General features: G+C 45.0%; 1 protein-coding gene across 1 annotated transcript in view; it reads left to right on the top strand.

Moving 5' to 3' along the window:
* Positions 1-24,393, top strand: part of LOC147432643 (uncharacterized) — a 58,049-nt gene extending 33,656 nt beyond the window's left edge. The window contains exons 2-7 of the mRNA XM_086491621.1: positions 22,478-22,654; positions 22,759-22,908; positions 23,003-23,104; positions 23,186-23,256; positions 23,591-23,658; positions 23,739-24,393. Coding sequence (XP_086347747.1) covers positions 22,478-22,654; positions 22,759-22,908; positions 23,003-23,104; positions 23,186-23,256; positions 23,591-23,658; positions 23,739-23,977 — 807 coding nt within the window. The 3' untranslated portion in view covers positions 23,978-24,393. The remainder of the gene's footprint in view (positions 1-22,477; positions 22,655-22,758; positions 22,909-23,002; positions 23,105-23,185; positions 23,257-23,590; positions 23,659-23,738) is intronic.
* The last annotated feature ends 339 nt before the right edge of the window (positions 24,394-24,732 follow it).

Below are 24,732 nucleotides of genomic sequence, written 5' to 3' on the forward strand. Positions count from 1 at the left end.
GACTAATAATCATGTTGTAATAAGATAGAGGCATGACTTCAAAATCCAATTGATCTGCATAATTTTGAATCTCGAATTGCAACTGTCGAATTATCTCATCACAAGTTACAATTGATCCATTTGCTAATTCCACATCATATAAGTGAGATGTCTTCTGAGTTGGTAAGCCAAGCCGTCGAACTATCTGAGTGCTGACGAAATTATTCGAGCATCCGTTGCCCACCAAAATGTTGATGGAGCGACCATTGAGAGTTCGAAGAAGGCTCAGAACTTGCTTTGAATTGAAGAACCACATTGAGCATGCTTCATAAGAATAGTCGTATCCTTTGAGACATGAATTGTGTTGACCACTCATTTTCCTTTATCCTTAGCGAAATCTGGTTGTTCAACATTCGATGATGTTTCCGCGTTGGAATTTCTTTTCAAATTAGATGGATTTGGTCTCTTTGGACATTGATACCATCTATGGTCACCACCGCAAATTGTACATAAACCATCCTTCTTTGAAGTCGAAGAAGCATTTGACAAAGAGCCTTGCTGAGTAGCGGAACGCCGATCTTGATAGAAATCACGTCCTTTACAACGATCAAGTGGAGCATTTGAAGAAGATCTGCTTTGAGATTGTCGATCTTGAGAATAGAACCTTGAAGTTGAATAAGGCTGCGTTGCTTGCTGTTTGAACTGAGACTGATGTTGTTGACTTTGGCTATAGTTGTCTCTGCGATCGCGCTGTGAAAAGCGAGCGTTGTTTGAAGATCTGTCACCAGGGAGAAAATTCCATGTAGGGTGCTGATTATCACCAAGACGCTCCACATAGGCAATTGCAGCATCCAAGGTGGTAGGGTTGTATTTGTGCACATAGTCCTTCAGGTTGGGTTCAAGTCCGTCGATAAAGCTCTGAAGTTTATCAGAGGGACTAAGGGTCTCTATCTCCAAAGGTAGCCTTTGGAACTCTGTGATATACGTGGCCAAGGAACTTGTGTGGCTCAGGCGGCGAAGAGAGGACCGGGCATGAAAATCCGCATTGGTAGGTTCGAACGCCTTGCGAATAGCACGTCGGAATTTATCCCAAGAAGGTGTGTGTTTACCATCAGCAACCCGTTGTTGTCACCAAAGAAATGCTGTGTCCTTGAGCAGAGAACTAGCAAGTGCAACTTTTTTACTTTCTGCTAAGTCCGTGTTGGACAAGTAGACCTCCATTTTGAACAGCCATTGGTCCAGCACGCTCTTGTCGCGGCGACCATTATACGGTTCCGGCAGTTTAACATCAAGCTTCTTCTTCTGTGCAACATTAAAAATTTTATAAAGTAATTGAAGTTCGCGATTGTCTACCTCTTCAGTTGGATCTGGTTTGTTTGGTTCGTCCACTGAAGCTTCAGACAAAGGTGTGGAAGATGCTGCATGTGTAGTCCGAGAAGTAGCAAGACGACTTCGAGAAGTGTTTTGCGTCTGCATCTGATCCAAGCGAGTGTGATGTGATGCGAGGCTTGTGGAAAGTGTGGCCATCGGCTCCTTGTAAGAGTAAGAGCGTCCTCCGATTGTTCTACGCCGTCTTGTGATGTCGGCATGGTTATTCCTCAAAAGGAATAACGAAAAGGTGCAAGTTTTGGGTCGGGAACAGGTTCTGGGTCCGGTGCTCCGAGAGTGAAAAGTCCTTCTGGAATAAGTTTGCGCTCTGCAGTTGAAGAATCGGGAATTATGATGACCACCTGTGTAGGAGGGTTCTCGGGTAGAATCTCCTCCGAAACTTGTCTAGGTATGATAGGCAAGGTATGGGTGCATTCAATTCTTTGTCGGCCATGGGGTACACAACAGAGGGCTACTAGCGCTCAAAGCAAAGAAGAGAGAGATAACGTTCGGCACAATGAAACGCTGGATGATCATCATATTGTTTTACGTAAGTTGAATTGGGAAAATTAATGTGATAAGTTGCTTTCACATGAGCTTATTATTTAGGGGCTGGCTGGCCACTTGAAATAACCTTTGGGCTGATTTTAATAAAGTTTTGTGCGTTGCTGGTTTGGGTAAGTAAAACAGCCAGCATATGCTTCAACGAAGGGGCAGCCAGGTCAGCAAGGCAGCGATTTCAGCATTTCGAACCATCACGTAGTAAAGGGTGCCATCGCTTGAGTTCTTTTGTTCTTTTACGCTACGTTTGTGTTAAACGCTGGCTGTCTTATGTGACATGACAAATTATATTATAAGGTTGGTTCATTGTAGATAAATTAGCAGCGTAAAAACACGCCAGCGAAGAGATGCAGCGTTTCAGCCCAGCGCTTCTTCTTTGGAGCCAACAAAGGGAGAAGAAGGGTGCGAGTACTCGGAAAGAGAGGTGGCTGGCCGGTCTTTTTCATGAAAGGGTGCGCGTGTGAGGGGGTACTACTTGCTGTGAAGGGGTGCGAGGGCGGGTTCAAAAGGGAATCACCTGAGCAAAGGTGCACGAGGTTCTCCGGGTACGCTACGCACACACATCTGTGTTTTGTATTTTTATTTATAGAGGTGGAGCGGAAAAAAATCAAGCTACCTCAGGATTCTAGTTGCTAATCCTTCATCAATTACTTAAACTCATGATTAAGACTTAAGAAACTTGAACTGTACTCAGAATCAAGACTTACAAGACTCTGTGTTGATTGATTGAATGTGTGATACAAGGGCTCCTTATATAGGAGACAAAGAGACACAAATGAAAAGACATGTCTCCTAGTGAATAGACATGACTTTAGACGTAAAGACACATCCTTTTGGCGAAGAGGTGCAACCATTGGGCGAAGAGTCTCACTCGTAGAGCGAAGGGGTGCGACCAATCGTCGAAGGAGTGTGGCTTTTGGCGAAGAGGCTGCACGTCTCTTGAGCAAAGAGTCGTGACCATCTAAGCATAGGGGTTCTCCTTGGCATGGCACTTTCCGTATCTGCAACTAGGAGTGTAAGGTGCAACGGAAGTGAATGTTGAACTTTGCTCAAGATGAGTGCTCCGAACTGTGCTCAAGGATTCCGTTTACTTACGGAAGGGAGAGCCTTCCGTTTCTTTAGTGAGAGAGTGCAAATGATCACAAACAAGTGGGTAAACACTGTGCATGAAGGTGCTGAGACTGAGAGAGAGAGAGAGAAGAATACGACACCAGAATATTGTCAAACCCTCCTCCGAAGGCCCCACTCTCTATGGCGAGAGCGGTCTACTATGGATTGCACAAATCACTACAATGCAATGGACTTGCCGACGATGTTGACGACGACGAGACGGGCTGAAAACTGAAAACGCTAAGGGCTGAAATCTGCAAATCTTGTATCTGCTGAATTCTGACTCTATGTCGGTGACGGCGGCGACGACGACGTGTTGAAAACGCAGATGATGAAGTCTGCAAATAGCGGGCTGAATCTACATACGCTGGCTGGTCTGACTGTGCGGTGAGGATCTGTTGCGGGAAGGTGAGATCTGCGAGGTTTGGGGACTGCGATACGGAGTCCAAGCGTTGAAAATACAAAACGCTGATGCAGTGGATGTTCTGTCGCCAAGGAACTGCAAAAACGCTAGGCTGATTGTTGTTCCAAAAACGCAAGGGCTGATGTTGAAAAATGCTAGAGAAACTGCTGAAAATCTGCTAACGCCAGGCTGATCTGCAACTGCAAACGTTGGGGCTGATCTGCATTTGATGAAAACGCTGGCTGGTCTTTGGTGGCTGAAAACGCTATGTCCTCTTGCCGATCTCACTGAGAAGGTGCTCTTCAGATGGTATCTGCTGCCTCTTCTCCCAGAAAGTGCTAGCGCTAGGTTTCTTATATATATCCTTAGCCAATTTGCCCTACCCAGTTTCCCAACAAAGTCACTTAATAATAATAAGTGAAAAATGGCTAAAATAGGGAAAATAGGTTCTGTGCACTGTAAAATGCTCATGATGGATTCTGATGGTAATGCTGATGATCATGTTGTGTGCAACCAGAGGATATGCATCTACTCTAAGTGCCTGGATATGCACGGTCTGCGAACAGAATCACAAAAGTGCCAGAACACTTCCTAAGCTAAGCTAACTGAACCCTTGTCATGAAGTAGCTTGTCCACATGCACATAGGGTTAGATGTGCACGTGTTATCCCCTCCTTTTTAAAGTGAGGTACTGGTACCGAACTGTATGGCGTCGAGGGAGATTGCCAACAGCGTCTGGATGAATCCTGGGAAGGACTCTTTGTCGGCCCACTCTGATGTGTGGGTCGTGTGATACTTGAACTTCATAAAGGTCTGCAACGATTGCTTCTTTGGGCCGCGCCGAAAGTGTTGCTAATTGGACTATTTTCTTATTTTTAATGATTAATCTCATTTTTAGGATATTTTATTGTGTGCACTAAGAACTGTTAAAAGATTGTAGCTACAGGAACTGCCATCAAGAACGGACAACTCTGATGTGTCATTTGATGGGTGACGGTAAACATCGCGAAGGAGTTTCCGTAAGTTCGGTTGAAAGGGCCGGGTTACGAGTGCCCCTGATGCGTCACATGATGGGTGACGGGTGCATTAGTAAGGGGGCATTCCGTAGGCTAAGAAGGAAATCCGAACTGAGTAAGAAAATACGCGTAAGAATGCAAGCACAAGAATAAAGATGGTTTCAATGAAGCTTTTTACGAAAAGCAGGAACATTCGCGGGAGGGCAGATGCTTTCCCGCGAGGAGTCTGTGTTTGCATTGCATCTGTGCCGTGTTCTGCACCCGGGGACGCCTGGAATGTGTTCGTGTAGCATTGTTTTCACTAACTGAGTGAGTTTTTAAAGTTTGAATAGATTCACACTTTATTTTATAAAGTGGCCGGTCACTTTTAAGTGACCAGCCCTTTTATTAATAAAATAAAGCAAGGCCCTCTAAAAATCCAGCGCTAATAAGCTACGTAGGCTGAAAATCAGCGATCTCTCTCTCTCCTCTCTCTAGAAGGCGCCAGAATCAGCGATCCCTCTCTCTCCTCTCTCTAGGGGCGCCAAGTTCTGCTTTTTCGGCTCCTATTCCCGCCGAGTGCAAGGGCCTATAAAAAGGCAGCAAGCGTTCCAGTTTGAGGACATGTCGGAAGCAGCAGAAGGTGCTAGCACTGGGATTCTGGAGCACGGGTTGGCGACGGAAATTGCAAGTGTTCATGTGACGACTGAGTACGGAGGTCGCTTTCTCGAGCAAGGAGCGACAGGTATAAGGTGTTGATACGTTTTGAGAATTATTGCTTTGTGTGGTTTGTTTTGCAGGAATCTCCCGTCTTACGGGAAGGCCCCTCGTGGGAAGTACGGCTTCACGCCTAAGTCCCTTACGGGAAAGTACGGCTTTGCGCCTAAGTCCCTTACGGGAAGGAACGGCCTTGTGCCCAAGCCCTTTACGGGAAAGCACGACCTTCGGGTCGAAGATTACAGAACGGAGAGGTTTCCTCGGGTTCTCGTGCTTGTATACGAATTCTCCTTGAATAAAGAATACTCTTGACCGGGGGGGGGACCAACCCATCTTCTGGTCCCCAATACTGTGTCGATCTTCTCCCTTCTCTCACCTTTGCAAAGTATTTTATTTTTTCAGATTTTCTAAGTGCTCGTGTACGCTCCCGTTTTGTGACAGTGGTATCAGAGCTCGGACTCCTCTCTTTCTCTGCAAAGAAGGACGATTCCGGGAAGAACGGGAAGAACCATGTCGGGCCAAGGGAGAAGCGTTGAAGAGGAGCTTCAACAAGTGCAAGCTCAGCTTGCGGGTTTGCAACAAATCTTACTATTGCCAGATGTCCAAAAGCTCTTGGGCGGAATGAAGAAAATGAATGGAACCGATGCAGCCAGGCATCAAGACAACACTGTTGGCGTGAGACCACAGGAGGAAAGAGAAGAAGAACGTGCCGAGGTGCACAAAGGATCTTCGGATCGGAATGAACGGCCTACTCCAAGGAAAGGCCAGGAAAAAGCGCTCTCTTTGCTAGACGAGAGCAAGGACATCTCTATCTCATCTCCATCTTACTCTCCTGATTATACTTCTACTTCTCGATCATCTCGTTAGAAGAAGGAAGCCGCTACTACTACTACCCTACATCAACCTAAAGACAAGCCTCGATTCAAGAAGCATGGTCGCAATGTCTCAACATCGCATGAGAGTCTTCAAATCGGGCGACAAGGACATCAAGTTCGAAACCTACAACGGATGGAGAGACATCTCCAAAGCACTGTCCTTCATCAGACAGTTTGAAGTTGTCTTTACCAATGGGCACTTCACAGAAAGATCCAAATTACGCCATGTGGGGATGCACCTCAAGGAAACGGCAAGTAATTGGTGGTTAGCCAAGATTCTGGAAGGTTCTCAGGCCAGAACTTGGGAGAGCTTCAAATCTGAATTTTTATGAACAATTTCATCCACCTGACTTCGAGCAGGACATACGGAAGGAATGGGACTGGCTTGCCCAGAAGGAACATGAAAGAGTAACGATGTATGTGGACAAGTATTGGTCGGTTCTTCTGAAGGTCACTCCCTTCATGAAGATTGCCGACGAGGAAAAGAAACGAAAGTTCGAAGCGGGTCTCCAACCGCAGCTTCGAAAGAGTATGAAAGTGTATCCGCATGATACTCTTCAGAGGATGATGGAGTCAGCAATCATTGCTGAGGATTTGCACTCAACTGGGACACCCAGAAAAATGGAGCATAGCACTTACCGTGCAAGACAAAGAGGGGTCTACGATGACCAAGGGGGCCAAGGAAGAAAACGTCCTCCATCTAGGGACTATGATCATTCTAAGAAGCCAGAGGGCAATGGCAAGTGAACTAAGTATCTTTCTCCTACTCAACTTCAAACTTTCAGAGAGGAAGGAAGATGCTTCTATTGTGGCGAGAAAGGACATATGAAACCAGATTGCCCGCTAAAGCAGCAATGGCAAGAACAAGCCTCTACGAGGCAAGAGAAAGCAAGGAAGGAACCCTCACCACCAAGCTCGAACTCAATTCCAGATGTTCAAGGAAACACAGAAACGGAGAAAGGGAAGCGTCAACTTCTGAAGGGCTGGGGGTCTTTGAACAACCAGTGAGTACTGATTCTTTATGATCCAGGATCCATGGATAACTTCATCTCCCTGGATACTGCGGAACGTTTGTGCCTTACACCGGCTCAGCTTGGCACACCGGTTACATCCGGATCGGCATTCGAGGGGTTGACAACCAATGCAACTCCCGTGCAAGGACAGCTCAATCTTCGGATTGGCGAGTACAAGGACCGCGAATCATTTTTGATGGCACCCATCGAGGGATGTGATATCATCTTGGGTATGCCATGGCACTTCCACATGACACCTATTCCCGATTATGTGGAAAAGATCCTCACTTTTGATCATGGGGGTAAGAAAATAAAGATTCATGCTGATGTAGGAGATTGGCAGTTCCCAATTGTAAGCCATATCTCCATTAAGAAAGAAATGAAGAAGTGTGTTTCTGCTTACTTGATTTTTGCACATGAGAAGGATAAAACTAGTGGGGACTCTCTCTCTAGTCTGGAAACTAAGCGTCTTCAATTTATTGAAAAGTACAAAGATTGTTTCACGGAAACACTCCCTGATGAACTCCCTCCGGTACGCCCGGAAGATCACCGCATAGATCTCATACCGGGTAGCTCGCCTCCCAATCAACCCCCTTATCGGGTGAGTCTTGCCCAGCAAGAGGAAATTCTGAAGCAAGTCAACGAGCTTCTAGAGAAAGGGTTAGTACGGCCAAGTGCTTCACCCTACTGCTCTCCAGTTCTACTGGTGCAGAAGAAAGATGGCACGTTTTGAATGTGCATAGATTATAGGTCTTTAAACAAGATCACGATCAAGAATCGCTTTCCGACCCCTCAGATTGATGATATACTTGATAAGTTGCAGGGTGCAAGTGTCTTTAGTTGCATAGACTTAAAGAGTGGGTATCACCAGATACGGATCGCCCCTGAGGATGTCCATAAGACTGCTTTCCGCACAACCTTTGGACTATATGAATTTTTGGTAATGCCTTTCGGCTTGACCAATGCTCCTGCGACGTTCAATCGCATGATGGACCGCATTTTCAGCCCGTATCGAGCTTTTACGGGAGTATTCTTTGACGACATACTCATCTTCTCTAAGTCAGAAGAGGAACATCGGAAGCACTTGGACTTAGTGTTTCAAGAATTGCGAAAGCATGAGTTGCATGTGAATGCAAAGAAGAGCGAGTTCTTCCTCTCAGAGATACACTATCTCGGCCATATAGTCTCTCACAATCAAGTGAGTATGGATCCTGCCAATATCCGAGTGGTAGAAGATTGGCCTATTCCCACTACAGTACATGATGTACGTAGCTTCTTGGGATTATGTTCGTATTATCGAAGGTTTGTCCGAGGATTTGCTCATGTAGCAGGACCACTTCATGATTTGACAAAGAAGAAGATTCCATTCAGATGGGGATCGAGACAACAAGGAGCTTTTGATCGGCTCAAGTACTTGCTAAGCCATGGACCTATTTTGATAGTGCCTGACTTAAGGAAACCATTTGAGGTTCACTGCGATGCTTCAGGCGATTGCATCGGAGCATTGTTAAACCAAGAAGGCCATGCAGTGGCCTACAAAAGCAGACGGCTTAAGGATGCAGAGTTGCATGCATCAATCTACAAAAAGGAACTCTCGGCTGTGATTCACGCCTTATCCAACTGGAAGCACTATCTTCTAGGAGCGGATTTTGTGATCAAGACTGATCACCAGAGTTTGCGGTATTTTCTTACGCAAAGGAAACATTCTAAGAAGCAGATGAGATGGGCAAACTTTTTGTCCATGTTTCACTTCCAGATCCTTCACACGGCTGGGAGTAAGAACGTGGTCGCTGACGCATTGTCTAGGCAGCCAAGGGTGAACACTATCACTTCGGTGTATCACCAAGAACTAGAAGCACTACCAGATTTGTATCCGAATGATCTAGATTTCTCCACCATTTGGGGAAAGCTACATCGTGGAGAGAATGAGTTTCCCTATTCCATTCGGGACGGTTATCTCTACCACCATCATGCCATATGTGTGGCGGAACCATTAAGAAAGAAGATCATGGATGAAGCACACGCTTCGCCCTATGCGGGTCATCGGGGTATTCTCCCTACGACCTTAGCAATGGAAAGATATTTCTTTTGGCCGAGCCTTAAAGCAGACATTGATAAGTATGTCAGGGAATGCTTGGTTTGCCAAAAAGTGAAGATGATCGGCATAAGACGCCTGGGTTGCTACAACCTTTGCCTGTGCCTAATGAACCTTGGGAAAGTATCGCCATGGACTACATCATGGACCTCCCTAGAACTCAGACTGGAAATGACGTGATCTGGACCATTGTGGACAGGTTTAGCAAGCAAGCACACTTTATACCAGTCAAGAAAACGATCAAAGCAGATCATATGGCTAGGGTCTTCCTGGCACAGATCTTTAAGCATCATGGAATGCCTAAGTCTATTGTGAGTGATCGAGATCCTCGCATGACAGGAAATTTTTGGCGTGCCTTGATGGATAATCTTGGTACGAAGCTGAATTTTTCATCTGCCTACCATCCTCAAACGGACGGGCAAAGTGAGATAGCCAATTCCACAGTATTGGATATGTTAAAAGCTTATGTGTCAGACCGGCAATCTGACTGGGAGAAATATTTGCCTCTTGTCGAGTATGCGTATAACAATACCATACACTCATCGACGGGGAAAGCACCTTTTGAGATTCTCTATGGTAAGCCTTTGCTTCCACCGATCCTTTTAACTAAGGATAAGATCTTTGCAGTAGATGAATTTGTCCGGGATTTGGACACAGCCTACGGGCAAGTTAGGAGAGCTATTCTACGCTCTCAAGAAAAGCATAAGAAAGCTGCAGACAAGCACAAAAGGAATCTAGACTTAACAGTCGGACAGTTAGTCTTACTCAAGTTTGAGAAGGCAAGACTTAAGAAACAAGCGTCTCATAAGGGGAAGGTGGTAAAACTTTCTACCTGTTATTATGGGCCGTTTAAGATCACTGAGCGAGTGAATGATGTCACTTTCCGATTAGAGCTACCACCTAATTGGAGGATCCATGATGCTTTCCATGTCAGTTTACTCCGGCCGTATGTGGGACCGCCTCCGAGCCAGCCTAGTGTTGAGGAACCTCCTGAGGTTGAGGAAACAGAAGAAATACTCCAACCAGAGCAGATAGTAAGTCATCAGGAGCGGCCTCTCAAATCCGGAAAGATAACACGGAAGTATTTAGTTAAGTTTAAGAACTATTCGAATCTAGATGCTCAGTGGATGACGCAGGAGGAATTAGCAGCTTATCCCGAGATACTGGAGGTATATGTCCAAGCACTACAGTTGAGGTCAACTGTTTAGAAGCCAGAGGGATGTTGCTAATTGGACTATTTTCTTATTTTTAATGATTAATCTCTTTTATAGGATATTTTATTGTGTGCACTAAGAACTGTTAAAAGATTGTAGCTACAGGAACTGCCAGCAAGAACGGACAACTCTGATGTGTCATTTGATGGGTGACGGTAAACATCGCGAAGGAGTTTCCGTAAGTTCGGTGGAAAGGGCCGGGTTACGAGTGCCCCTGATGCGTCACATGATGGGTGACGGGTGCATCAGTAAGGGGGCATTCCGTAGGCTAAAGAGGAAATCCGAATTGAGTAAGAAAATACGCGTAAGAACGCAAGCACAAGAATAAAGATGGGTTTAATGAAGCTTTTTACGAAAAGCAGGAACATTCGTGGGAGGGCAGATGCTTTCCCGCGAGGAGTCTGTGTCTGCATTGCATCTGTGCCGTGTTCTGCACCCTGGGACGCCTGGAATGTGTTCGTGTAGCATTGTTTTCACTAACTGAGTGAGTTTTTAAAGTTTGAACAGGTTCACACTTTATTTTATAAAGTGGCCGGTCACTTTTAAGTGACCAGCCCTTTTATTAATAAAATAAAGCAAGGCCCTCTAAAAATCCAGCGCTAATAAGCTACGCAGGCTGAAAATCAGCGATCTCTCTCTCTCCTCTCTCTAGAAGGCGCCAGAATCAGCGATCCCTCTCTCTCCTCTCTCTAGGGGCTCCAAGTTCTGCTTTTTCGGCTCCTATTCCAGCCGAGTGCAAGGGCCTATAAAAAGGCAGCAAGCGTTCTAGTTTTAGGACATGCCGGAAGCAGTAGAAGGTGCTAGCGCTGGGATTCTGGAGCACGGGTTGGCGACGGAAATTGCAAGTGTTCGTGTGACTACTGAGTACGGAGGTCGCTTTCCCGAGCAAGGAGCGACAGGTATAAGGTGTTGATACGTTTTGAGAATTATTGCTTTGTGTGGTTTGTTTTGCAGGAATCTCCCGTCTTACGGGAAGGCCCCTCGCGAGAAGTACGGCTTCACGCCTAAGTCCCTTACGGGAAAGTACGGCTTCGCGCCGAAGTCCCTTACGGGAAGGAACGGCCTTGTGTCCAAGCCCTTTACGGGAAAGCACGACCTTCGGGTCTAAGATTACAGAACGGAGGGGTTTCCTCGGGTTCTCGTGCTTGTATACGAATTCTCCCTAAATAAAGAATACTCTTGACGGGGGGAGACCAGCCCATCTTCTGGTCCCCAATACTGTGTCGATCTTCTCCCTTCTCTCACCTTTGCAAGGTATTTTATTTTTTCAGATTTTCTAAGTGCTCGTGTACGCTCCCGTTTTGTGACAGAAAGCGACACAAAGTCATCTGTGGCTGTGCCAGAGTTCCAACTTCGGCTATAGTTGTGGATCTACCTTCTTCAAGAATCTCCGAGGAGAAAAATTCCTGAAACCACTTCCAACACAAAAACATGAACATACCCATTCCATGTAAAGTGATTGGAAAAATTATAGTCTTCTTTAAAGACTGTGCATGCAATGTAGATGAAGAAAGAGACAGAGTGCCAAATTGTTCATCAAACACATGCAAAAATTGGAATCGAAACTTGTCTTTCTGATCTAAATCTATCAACTGTGGCAAATCACAATGGAAATGCCGATGCTTGATGGTCAATCCTTCTTGTGCTCTTTCGTATACTGTGTCATGCCAAGGAAGAGACATGGAATCTGAGTTCCTTGAATGCAAACATTTCATCTTTTCATGAGTAATCGGCATACATCCGTGCTCATTCATGAGTGAATCATGTGGATCGTACAATATGGCATGCCTGTGGAAAGGGAACACATAAAGACGGTGACGAAAATACAAGAAACCGTCACGAACGAACACTCGAACAATGCGTGCTGACGAATCATACGAACACATAATACTTCCTGTGGGGGTTCTTGGGACCTCGACTCGAGAGCCAAAATGGGTTCTTGGTGATTGATCGAATGTGCAATGAGGTTAGCTTCACTAGAAAAAGCATCAACTAAACCATCATCCTTGTGAACAATCACATCTTTATCATACAAATCATCATGCTTGTGAATAATCACATCTATATCATGCAAATCATGTGTGTCGTGCTTTGGAGAAGACAAGACTGAGAGTCTCCTTCTCCTAATTCTTTTCAAGCTTTGCTTGCACATTAGAAATGAGAGATGAAGAATGAACCACTTCCTCCCCACGAATGACAATGGGAGAGTCACTTTTGGCATTGAAAGTGAAAGTATTGGCTGCCCAATCAATGAGAGGGTTATGCTCACGAAACCATCGAATTCCTAAAAGCATATCACATCCTGAAAGAGGAGATACTACAAATTCTCTGTGGAAGGACACTTGTTCAACCGTGAACAACACACCAAGGCATTCTCCTGTAATGAGAGAGTCCATACCGGGAGTGAAGCCCGACACCTCGAAAGGAGATGTCTTGCTAACCTCCAAGCGGGCTCTCACGCCAAGAGAGTCACTTATCACATCATGCATACTGCCTGGATCAAACAATATGACAAAACGTTGACCCTTCACATGACCATAACACTTAATGAGAGACTCATTAATGGGAGGATCATGAGAAACTCGGGTCACACTCGTGTTTTAATTTATGGCATTAATAGAGGATGTGGGTTCTGTGGGTTCTTTAGATTCGCTAGATTCAATCTTAGGACATGTTCTTTTTATGTGACCCTTGATGTGACAATGATGACATCGACCTTCCTTAGAATAAATGCTTTGTTCTTCTGATGTGATGTATCCTCCTAAAATTCCTTGTGCTGCTTTTTCATATGGGGTGAGCGTAGGTTTAGCAATTGTGTTAGCTTTACCCTTAGATTCATTGTGTGAGTTCTTTTTTGAGAGACTAGATGAAGATTGGTTAGAAGAGTTACCATTCTTACCATTCTTACCGTTCTTACCGTTCTGAGGGTTCTGAGAAGTCTGAGTGGTACTTTGAGAAGTCTTGTTTTCCTTAGGTTTTCCTTTATTGTGCTTCATCTCCTGTGCGATAGCAATCTCTACCGCCTGTCTCAAACTCAAGGATAAAAGATCAAATATATCAGTTCAAAGGCTAGGGGATTTCAAAGTTCACTTATCATAGCAAACTAGGTATTGTTTAAGAATCAGTTAAGACCATTGAAGAAATTTTTAGCAAAAAAACTCATGAAAAGATTACTAAAAACACGAGTTTCGAAAATTATAATAGAAAGTTAGTTCAAAAACTTGAGGTGAAGAAGCATCCATGTCAACAATGTCCCTGTATAGCAAATACAACAACAATAGCAAACAAACCTAAACACTAGACCACCAAAAAAGCTCACACTTTGTGAAGTACTCAATAGGAAACCCACATCCATTTCTCTCTTAAAATAGTGCAAACACAACCAATTTTACAAAATTAATTCAAGGCTAACTAAGGAAAATAATTCCTGACATGAAATTGAGATCGATTGGATCGAGTACCTCGACATCAAACTTGATATACTCGTCCAATCCATAAAGGAATGCCTCCTTGCACTCATCATCCGATTTGCGTAATTGGGTGCCAAGTTGCAAAATACGATTAGAGAAATACATAACTTGCATACCATTTTGCTTGAGACCATGCCAATTGTCCTTCAATCGTGCTAGGTACTGGGGTGGCATAAACCGCGCCTTGAGCTTGTCTTGGAAGTCGGCCCAGTTGAAGGAAAGGGGCGCATCTTCGTCGGCTGCCTCTAGGTGCGCGGCCAATTGTGCCTCTTGCCATGTGTGGTACCAATTAATGGCATCACCAGCAAGGTACATGGCCTCCAAGCCAATCTCGACGTGGTACTGCGTCTCTTATGGTTGGCCGCCATTGTCACTTGCTCCTCATGTTCCCTTGCAACTTACTGCCTTGCTTGCTGCTCAGAGTGCCATGTGTTGTAAAACGCCAGGAGAGCCTCAACTTAAAGCGTTTGGAAAAAACGCTAGTGCAACCTTTGTTTGTACATTAACAAAAAATGTGACAAGAGCCAAACTTCAATGTTAAAAACCATTGTTAGATATGAGAAGATGGGCTGGGCAGCATAAAAAACTTGAGGGGTAGCGTTTGTAAAGAAAGGGCTATGAGAACTTGAGATCGGCAACAATGACAAAAAAACATTGAGAAAATTCGAGGGGCAGTGCGATCGTAGCACTCCAACCACACCTATATGTGACACTTGGAAGGCAGATTCAATCTGTGTTGCGAGCAACAAGGCTGATCATAGGCTTGTATTCTTGCGGTCTCCATCCCTGTGAGCTCCTTCTCTTCTTCATTGTCATCGTGTAGGGTCAAGCGCTGATGACATTTACCATGTCAGAATAGCACAATGCGGAAGCGTAGATGCAAGACTCACGCGTGGTGCACAACACATATCAATAAACTTAGATAAATGAACCAAACTAATAGAGAAGGAAGATAAAGAGAATAAGAAGATTGGCGAAGTACCAGGGCCAAAAGATTGGCTGGTCCTCCCCCCCTCCCTCCCCAACAAGCTTGGACACTCCAAGCGGGAAATCAATAGCAACACGCGAAAAGAAACTTCATAATCATTGAACATTAATTGAGAGAGAGAGAGAGAGAGTCGACACGGCCTGGCGTAGTTTCGTGCCTAGAGGTATTGGCCCCAAAGTCTGGCGCCCCTTTCAGTATTTCTTTTTCATTAATCATTGCAAAAGTATAACTCTCGAGGGACCTCTGCTCTCAGACTCTACGTCCAGATGCTCTTCTGAGTGAGGTCCCAAGGGCTTATTTATTCTTACAAGGGATGCCTTCTAAACTCAAAAGCAATTAGCCCCAAAAGCAACTGGTCAAAAATCTACCAAGAAAAGCAACCAGTGCAATTTGCCGAAATCCGTACAGGCTGCCTCGTCAGCACTTGTCAGTGCAAATCGTGGGGGACTGTACTGTCTGCCACAACCGTACTGTGCCACGTCAGCAAGCCGTACTGTGCCACATCAGCAAGCCGTATTGTTTGCCACGTCAGCATGTCCGTCCGCGGGTGGTCATGCCACGTCATTGTTTTGTGACATACCCCCTCTTGAAAGAATGGTAATCACCCTCGATTACGCTTGCAGAACAGATAGAGGCCATAAACCAGTTTCTACTAAACTGACTCTTAAGTACCAAGCACTAGACAACACACATCTAGCACTTGCGCAGAGACGACACAGTCAGTGCACATTCACATCAAATCAATCACTTAAAAATTGATTCCAGATCTAAGACCATGATTCCGTGCAACGTATTTAGCAATCGCATCTAGATCCACATAGACCTCATTGATGTCGGATTCAACTAATCCTTATTGCGATCATGTCTATAGATTCTTAAGTCCATGATTCCTTGCAAGGTATTTAGCAATCGCATCTAGATCCACAAAGGACCTCACTGATGTTGGATTAACTAATCCTTATTGCGATCATGTCCATGGTCTCACAAGACCGAAATGCTGCAGCGATTCCGTCTTGCAAACCTGCACTCAACACAATCACATGAGTGAGCACAAAAATCAGATTCATTTTCGGGAATTCCCATTTCGAAGTACTTCTTTCAAGTTTCATAAAGTCATTGAGTAGAATACTGTCAGCACATCAGTATCCCTGAAGTCCAAAGGAAAATCAGTGACTTTATTCCATCCAGGCAATCTGTGACAGAGGAGTGGAGTAACTCCCCTCTTGTGCAGTCCCGCCTGCACGATGCCAAAGCTAGACCAAAAGCGTCAAGGTAAAGTTCCAAATTTGAGGAGTATCTGCTAGGTCCTCCTCCATCCACTTCGCATCCAATGCTGGATAGTTCTTGACTAAGAACCGCCGTTCACTTTACCTTTCTCTTTCCTTTCCTGGTGAGCCATTATGTGTTTCGGAACGAGTATCTCCTCGCTATCTTCCACTTCAGGTTGCCCCTCAGGCTCCATGTCGATTGGAACCTCACCCTTGAAATTTTTCAAGGGACTCATATGAAAAGCATTGTGAATCTTCCAAGTGTCTGGCAACTTCAGTTTGAAGGATACATCATTTATCTTCTCTTGAATTGGGAAAGGGCCATAGTATCGCATTCTTAGCTTTGGAAAAAGCCGCTCCTTTCCTTTTCATTTCGTTAGGCTGCCTTCTCAAACCGTAAGAGCACCCAATCATTGGAGGAGAAAAGAGCTCTATTGCACGTACGCTCAAGCGACTACGAAGCTCCAACTTGTAATGATCGCAATTAATGATTGGGTAATCCGTTTTTAGTTTTGAAACTCGCATTGTGTTCCTCTCTCTTTGCTCTTTCATTCAAGTGTAAGCATTGTTAGTTTTGCTATGGTTCGTGACTACGCGTCTGTGAGCCTTAATTGCAGGTTTTTTAAATCACTGTTTTAACTTTTATGCAGTTTTGACCATAAGAGAGTGTTCTTAGAGCATAGGGCGACATTTTTGGATAGTTCTGTTGGAGTTTTCAAGACCTTTTTCATGATGGATCGTGATTTTGGTACCTTGTCGGATTGCGACCAGACTTGGTAGGATAGTGCCCCTAGGTGTCCTAAACCTCCTCCTGAAGTTTTGTTGCATTTCGAGTCTGTTCGAGTGTCGAAATGGCGTGATGATCTAGAGCGGTGAGAAAGGACATAGGCAGATTTCCCTGACCATTGAGTGTTGGTTTACTTGTTGAGTTGGTATGTTTGCTTGTTAAGGTTCACTTCTTGAGATTGACAATCTCAAAGAGTCTCCGTGTCCCATCCGAGTCACTTCCCTGAGTATTGACAGATTTGGGAGATGACCTTTGGAATTGACAAATGCATGGTCACGGTGTTTCATGGGGACCTGCAGGTTATCTCTATGTGGTCGTAGTAGGTGAAACGTACAAGTACCTTGGTATCGATGTAGACTCGACCTTCTCCATTGAACGCATTGTCAAGGAGCGAGCGGACAAGGGTAGGAAAAGCCTATTCGCATGCCAGTACCTGCTGGCAAACCGAGACATCCCCATCTGGTCTCGACTCACGGTTTTTAAGGTGTGCGTACACCCAGTGATTTGTTATGGCGCGAAAATTATGGGGGCCCACGATCAGCGTGTCCTTCTCTCTCTACAACGCCTCGTCGCAACCGGGATGCGAATGTTACTCGGGAACGGAGCAAGGTCGACCTCTGTAGGGACGACAACTCTTCACCACGAGTTTAACATCCCACCCGTACCTGCTTTTTGTGGGGGACAACGAGCAAGGGCTTTTGACAAGTACCGCTAGGCTCCTTGGTAAACAAGAAGCTTAAGAACCAACCATTCAAGAAGTGGACTTGGACGACAAGAACCCATAATTGGATGAATAAGTATATCCTAGCGGTTGACTTTAGCTCAGCCCGCTACCACGCATGGGACAAGTGGGATGAGAGGCATTCGTGCCTGGTGTTGGGGCCCTATAAGACGGCCGACTTTACTCCACCTTCAACGATATCGACCTGCCGTTGGACCCTAAAGAAAGGACCGTCATTCTCCTTGGTGGGGAGGCTCGCGGGAAGCGGTTGCCCTTCTGGGTACGCTGTGATTTGCACTCGAGGAATGGAACCGCAGGGCACGTGCCTGTGGCAAAGTTCCTTGGTGAGGTTGTACCCCGGTACTTGGGTGCTTTGCATAGGTGGAGGGAGGGATAATGCCCTCCTTTGTAACAAACTTGGACAAGTCAAGATTCTACCGCGACACAGCAGAGATTCACTTTAAAACAGTTCAGAATTCACAATTGATTCAACACGGCCCGGCGGAGTTCCGTGCATAGAGATATTGGCCCCAAAGACTGACGCCCCTTTCTGTATTTCTTTTTGTATTAATCTGAGTTGAAAGTACAAGAGAGTGGGAGGGTTCTCACTCTCAGACTCTGCGTCCAGATGCTCTGTGTTGTGAGAGCCCTGCCCACTAATTTATAGATTACAAGGGATGCCCAAAAGCAGAGCCCCAAAAGCTTCTCAATTCAAAAGCTCTTAGAATAAAGCAACTGGCCCAAAAGTTTCCCCAAGAACAGCCAACGTAGAATTCCACTTGCGCAAAAGCTGGATTCGGTACAGCCTGCTTTATTTCCGTACGCACTGCCACGCCAGCAAGTCAGCGGAATTTGCGCCGCAAATCACGGAATCTGCCACGTGTCACTGTCTACGGAATTTCCGGGACTATCTGCCTGCTGGAATGTGTCCGGTGTATCTGGGCATGCCACGTCACTGATTTGTGACATCCTTCCTATGCTTTTATTCTATAATCCGATCCCTTTCGAGAGAAATGACGTCATTCTCCCCAAGCGAAGCCAAATGAGCTACAAGAGCGCCCTAGTGTCTTGCCCCCGATCAACCTCGCCAAAAAGTGGTTGGGAGGTGCAAAGGAAGACACCACCAACCTCAACGGATGCCACGTGTGAGCCAACGCCCTTCCAACGGGTATGGCATTTCCTAGGCGAAAACCGTCGGGTTACAAGGGCAGTTTAGCGTGGTGAGCGATAAGTTACCTGGAGGAGGAAACTCCGAAGGTACAATCAAAGCAAGTCTCGCAGTACCTGGGCCTCTGAACAGAGGTACTTGGTCGCTGTCACGCCCATAACTAGTTAGCGAGATGGGTCTCTCAAGGGCATTGCCCTAAGAGTGTAGATAATTCTGGTCTCTTGGGGAAGCAAAGCTTCACGTAGTCCAGAGGAAACTAGTGACAAAAGCGTCTGTCCTAGGAGCTTGGGTGCATAGTCCTCGTCATTCTTCTTGTGCACTTTTTTGGTGTATGAGGGGAACGGCCGGAAGTGCCCAACCCGACTCCTAAAACAAAACAAAAAGCACCCAATCATCTTTCTTCAGCTGCAAGGCGCGTCGAATCTTATTGGCTTCCTTCTTATGCCGTGCTTGAGACCTCTCAAGAGCCTCGTGCATCTTCAGTATCGAGATTTAGATCATACTGATCTGCATCAAAAAAATCTTATCGTGGGTCTAGGGAATTCTCTGATCTACCAGCTGATTCCCTTTTTCCTTTCTTTCCTTGGGCCGCCCTCTAATACTTCAAATGGCGCCTTCCCCGTGTGTGGTTGTTTCCCCGTGTGTGGTTGTATGCAAACTCCACCAAGGGAAATTACTTTTCCCATTTAGTCTTCTGATAGGACTTCAACAAATCCAAAACCATTGAATTTGCTATCTCAAATTGCCCATCTGTTTGCAAGTAGAACGAGGACGAGAACTGCAGCCGCGTGCCAATGTTCTCTTAGATTGCCCTCCAAAATACTTCTAGTAAACCAGGGGTCTGTGTCCGAAACAAAGGACTGAGACATGCCATATAGTCGGAAAATCTGTGAGACAAACAATTTCGCCAAATGATCGGGCTTAACTGTCTTCTTTAACGTATCTATGCCGTGGTGGCCGGAAAAAGGTGGACAATGGCACTTTGGCAAAACCTTTTCTACATTTTTCAAATCAGGCCAATAACGAATAGTTTCAATTTTTGGCCGGGTCCATCTGTACCCCTTCTGTTGAGACGATGTGTCCCAAGAAATGTATCTCGGGCAAGAAAAATTCGCTCTTTTTCGCATTCATAACCAACTTATGCTTTCGCAATGTCTGAATAGGTGGTGTCTGTGTTCTACTTCATTCTTGGAGAAGAAGATAATGCTGTCAAATAAAGTGCCGGTAAATGATCGGTACTTTTTGAAAATCTTATCCATCATGCAGTTGAATGTAGCCGGAGCATTCGTAATACCAAAAGGCATCACCAAATATTCATGCAAACCAAAAGTCGTCCTGAAAGCTGTCTTGTAGACGTCTCCAGGAGCAATTCGGATCGGATAACCACTCTTCAGATCAATTCGGCAAGTAGAACCCTGAAGTCTGTCGAGTATATCATCGATCCTCGGGATGGGGAAAATCTTAGTATTTCCTCATTTTGGGCTCGGGTAGGTTGGTGAGATGGCTGGTTCGGTGGTGTACTATCGGGAATCAAATCAATCGTGTGATCTTCAGGACATGAAGGAGGCAACTTGCCTGGTAAGCCCTCAGAGAAACAGTCAGCTTGAGCTTGCAGAAAATCTTGTCGTTCGTTTTGTGAGGTCTTTCATTTTACCATCAAGTACTATCTCTTTGCCCTTCTCATTCTTCCAGATGGCTTTCGCTGCCCTGAAAGGACCACGGCACTATTCTTGGGGAACCAAGGGATTCCTCGGAGGACATCACGCTCTTCCAACTAACACTGCAAACGTAGTTTGCCAATGATCGGTGTAATGGCAACATCCCGTTCGGGTTCCGCTAGAACAGCCTCGGCTTGTGGCCCCATTTCCTTGGGCGTGATTCCAAATCTAGCCGCCAATTCGGTTGAAGTTGGCCTTGGCTTCTCCATCAAAAAAGATAAGGGTTTCTTGGTCTCGCACTTTGCCCCATGCTGTGCAAAGTTCAGTATTTCCGTTCTTCTGATCAAGGTTGGTAGTCCCCACAAAATCTAGTACCAGTCTTGCTTTCGTCTTTCTTTTCTTCCGTGCTCGGCTGTTGCTTTATAACTCTCTGGCTTATCTTGTGGTGGCCCTCTGGTTCATCTTCTTTTCAAGAGTTTTGTCTAGCACTTTTTGCGAGTATAGGTTCCGCTTGTCTGCACTCTTTTGTCCTTTCAGCTTTCCTCTCGATCTGAGAGGAGAATCAATGGCTTCTCGCCATCTCAAGAAAACCTCATCAATTGGGTAATTCTTCAGGTGTTTCGCAAATCTTGGGTTTCTGGAGTACTTCATCAATCTTTTCACACGTGTCATCCTGCAATTGACGTTTGTACGCAGCTCTTGCAAACTTCTCCGTCGAGAAATTTGCCCAAATCTTCATCCTTTTCTTCAGTTCCTGCACCGGATTTTGACTTTTCTCTGCCTCCCCACCGAGAAGTGTTATCTTTGTCATATTCTCCGCGAGAACCCATGTATAATCTGGAGTTCTTTATGGCTTATGCCCTATAAGACAGAGCGATGAAGACGGGAGCGCGCCCGATACGCGATGTACGAAGGGTGGGAGTGCCCAATAAGTTTGGGGTCGGGGCACGAAGATTCTTTCACAAAAACATGCGTGTGCTGCAAAAAGGATAGGATCCTCCGTAGAAGAAGAATCCTTTTGAGCTCTGATACCAATGTAACAAGCTTGGACACTCCAAGTGAGAAATCAATAGCAACACGCGAACAGAAACTTCATAATCACTGAACATTAATTGAGAGAGAGAGAGAGAGAGTCGACACGGCCTGACGTAGTTCCGTGCCCAGAGGTATTGGCCCCAAAGTCTAGCGCTCCTTTCGGTATTTCTTTTTCATTAATCATTGCAAAAGTACAACTCCCGAGGGACCTCTGCTCTCAGACCTTTTTTTTTTTTTGGGGGGGGGTCGGGGGGTGTTCCTATTTTTTCACTTAGGGCTGCTTTTATGGGGTTGCCCTGTTTTGGGGCTTTCCTTTGCTTTTTACAGGCTGCCCACCTAATTCAGGTGGCAACTTTTTTTTTTTTCAAGACTCTGCAAAAACCAGTAGAGTCACTAAAAGCTCATCAAATGCTCACACATATACCTTCTAGGCGTCTTTGGGTGTACTCACATACACAGAGCAATGCTGACATAGACTCTTTGCGGAAGAGCACTTGCTTTCCGGAAAGCAACCATAAAGCAACTTGCTTTTTCAATGATGTGGAGTTGTCAGTTGATAGCATGCTGTCCGATTCTTTGTGGGGATTCCGTTGGCTTTTTGGCGCTTCTCCAAATCCTCCCCATCTTTGTGGTAGATTGCTACAGGAGAAGAACAAAGAAATATCGAACAAAAAGGGGTGCCAATTCTTGGGGTCTATTTAAAGTTGGTCTTTTTCCTCCTAATTTTTTATGCTAGATCCTTCTCACAGCTTAGCTTTGTGTCTACAAGTTGCAGATAAATGTAGACTACAAAAACTGGTTCCTTTGGAGGTCGCACATGTCGATTTCACATGCATTTGTTTTCAACAAGAAACTTCATACCTTTTTATCTCATTAAAAACACTTTTTCAAGGTTTCCGGGGAACCTAATTATAAATCCGTGAGACCTTTATAATTATTGCTTGTGTGGTATGCGTTGGGACCTGTGCGATATAGCTTTGCTTGTCGTAGTAGTGTTATAAGGTTCTCATTCTCATATAAAAGCGGTTGCTGATACTCCGTACATTGGTACAGGTAGAAGGCATGCAGTCCAAGGCTGCTACGTTGAATCGGCCGAGTATTATACGTGAGGCATACAGAATAGCGGTAGAAGAAGGATTTAAAGCTTTCTGGAAGGGGAATGGAGTCACGATTGTCCATCGCTTACCTTACTCCTCCATCAGCTTCTATGCATATGAAAAATACAAAATGGTATGGGTTGTGAATTCGTTTATGAATTATTTTATGGTATGGATTTGTGAGTTTGTTTATGAGCTGATTTTAAGCTCATAATCTATTTTTTTGCTGCTTGCCAGGCGCTTTTGTGTATGTATAGCACAGAGGAGCAGGCAGGAAGTCTGGGAGTTGGGATGAGCACCAGATTAATCGCAGGAGGTGCGGCTGGAATTACTGCGGCATCATTGACATATCCTTTGGATCTTGTTCGAACACGCCTTGCAGCACAGGCAAGTTCTCACTTTGCCATCGAGTCTCATGTATAGCAAAATGGAGTGAAGTTTTTCAGGCTTTTCTGAGAAGTTCTAGCTGTATGGGGTGTAGAGAAATGAGAAATACTACAAAGGCATAGCACATGCCCTTCATACAATTACGCGAGACGAAGGTCCGAGGGGCTTGTATAAAGGCTTGGGAGCAACGTTGTTGGTGAGTCAATGTTTCGCAAAATTACAGATGGATTGAGTTATCATATGCTGGGAGTATTTGAGTGGTTTTGTTTATCTGCAGGGTGTTGGACCGAATATAGCAATCAATTTTTGTGTATATGAGACTCTTAAGTCACTCTGGACTGAACAACGGTAGGTGAAAGGATCTCTCTCTCTCTCTCTCTCTCTTTACTCTGACTTTGTATCAGATCCACCACATTGTAACTTTCTGGTCTCATAGGTCACTTTGGCCTTTTGAAGACATTAACATAACATTTCATTTCATTTCATCTCTCTCTCTCTCTCTCTCTCTCCCCCCCCCCCCCCCCCCCCCCCATATCCTTATAAAAAGAAGAAGAAGAAGAAAATAAAAACACACACACACCTTCATTTCGGCACCTCTCTTGCCTTGCCAGAGTCACTTCGTCACAGTAGCTTCGACGGCCGGTGTTCCTCTTTTATGAACCTCTTTTTGATGTTTCTACAGTTCAGAGCTGCCAGGAGTCTGGTCTAGCCTAGCTTTTGGAAGCGTTGCAGGAATTGCCTCATCTACAGGTACATGCCAAATGCTAGATTTTATTTGCAGGACTCCTCGATGTTTCTGTGCTGAGAGTTTTATGATTGGATGAATGCAGCAACTTTTCCGCTTGATCTTGTAAGGAGGAGAATGCAGTTAGAGGGAGCAGGTGGGAATTTCCCTGTCTACAAAACAGGGGTGTTAGGCACGTTTGTACATATACGTAAAACAGAGGGGTGGAAGGGTCTTTATAGAGGTATATTACCAGAGTATCTCAAAGTAGTACCAAGTGTAGGGATTGTGTTTATGACCTATGAGTTTATGAAGAGCCGATTAACGAGTCATAGTGATGGGTAACGGGTTCTTTACCCTTATGGTTCTTGTGCGGCGAATCATTTTAGCCCAATCATGACACATTTACATTTGAGATTATGCAGCTGGTTAGTAGGCCCTCTCTCACAGCTGCCATATTGAAATTCATACATCAATCCATCCATTTTCAAGGATAATCCTCTGGCACGCATCAGTACGCAGGAAAGTTTGATCCGTGAAAGTCCGAGGGGTTTTGATCTATCCAAGAAAGCCTTTATTACAGCTGTATCAGTTTGGTTGTCATAGACACTTGATCGACAAATGTATTACTTATTTATCTTTTTGATCTTAAATAAGAGGTAAAGAATTTATGTAAACTGCTGCATTTAAAATGCTTCTGGAGGGTCTTTTAATTACACCATGGGGGTGATATCCATTTTGAGTCATGCCTTTTGGCCTAACTAATCTGCTCTCTAATGGTTCATGTATTGCATGTTTAAGTTCAAGTTGCAATTAGTTAATTGGTGTGGTTCAATGAATTATGAGTAAGACTTCTGAATCAGACTCTTCACGGTACTTTTCGAGGGGAAAGAGGGCCATACTGTGAGGCTTGTTATCAACTAGTCTCTTGACACTACCACTCCTGCATGATCTTTGCTTTGCTTGCTCCTTCGACTCCTCTGGTTGTCTCTCGACTCTTGCACTTTTGCATGATCTCTGCTTTGCTTGCTCCTTCAAGGCCAGATTTTGACTTTCTAAAACAAGCCATTGTGAAGAAGGGAGTTGGGCATTTATGCGAG

Source organism: Adiantum capillus-veneris, chromosome 20 (assembly GCF_014529385.1).
Source record: "Adiantum capillus-veneris isolate H3 chromosome 20, ASM1452938v2, whole genome shotgun sequence".
In the NCBI taxonomy this organism is placed as follows: domain Eukaryota; kingdom Viridiplantae; phylum Streptophyta; class Polypodiopsida; order Polypodiales; family Pteridaceae; genus Adiantum; species Adiantum capillus-veneris.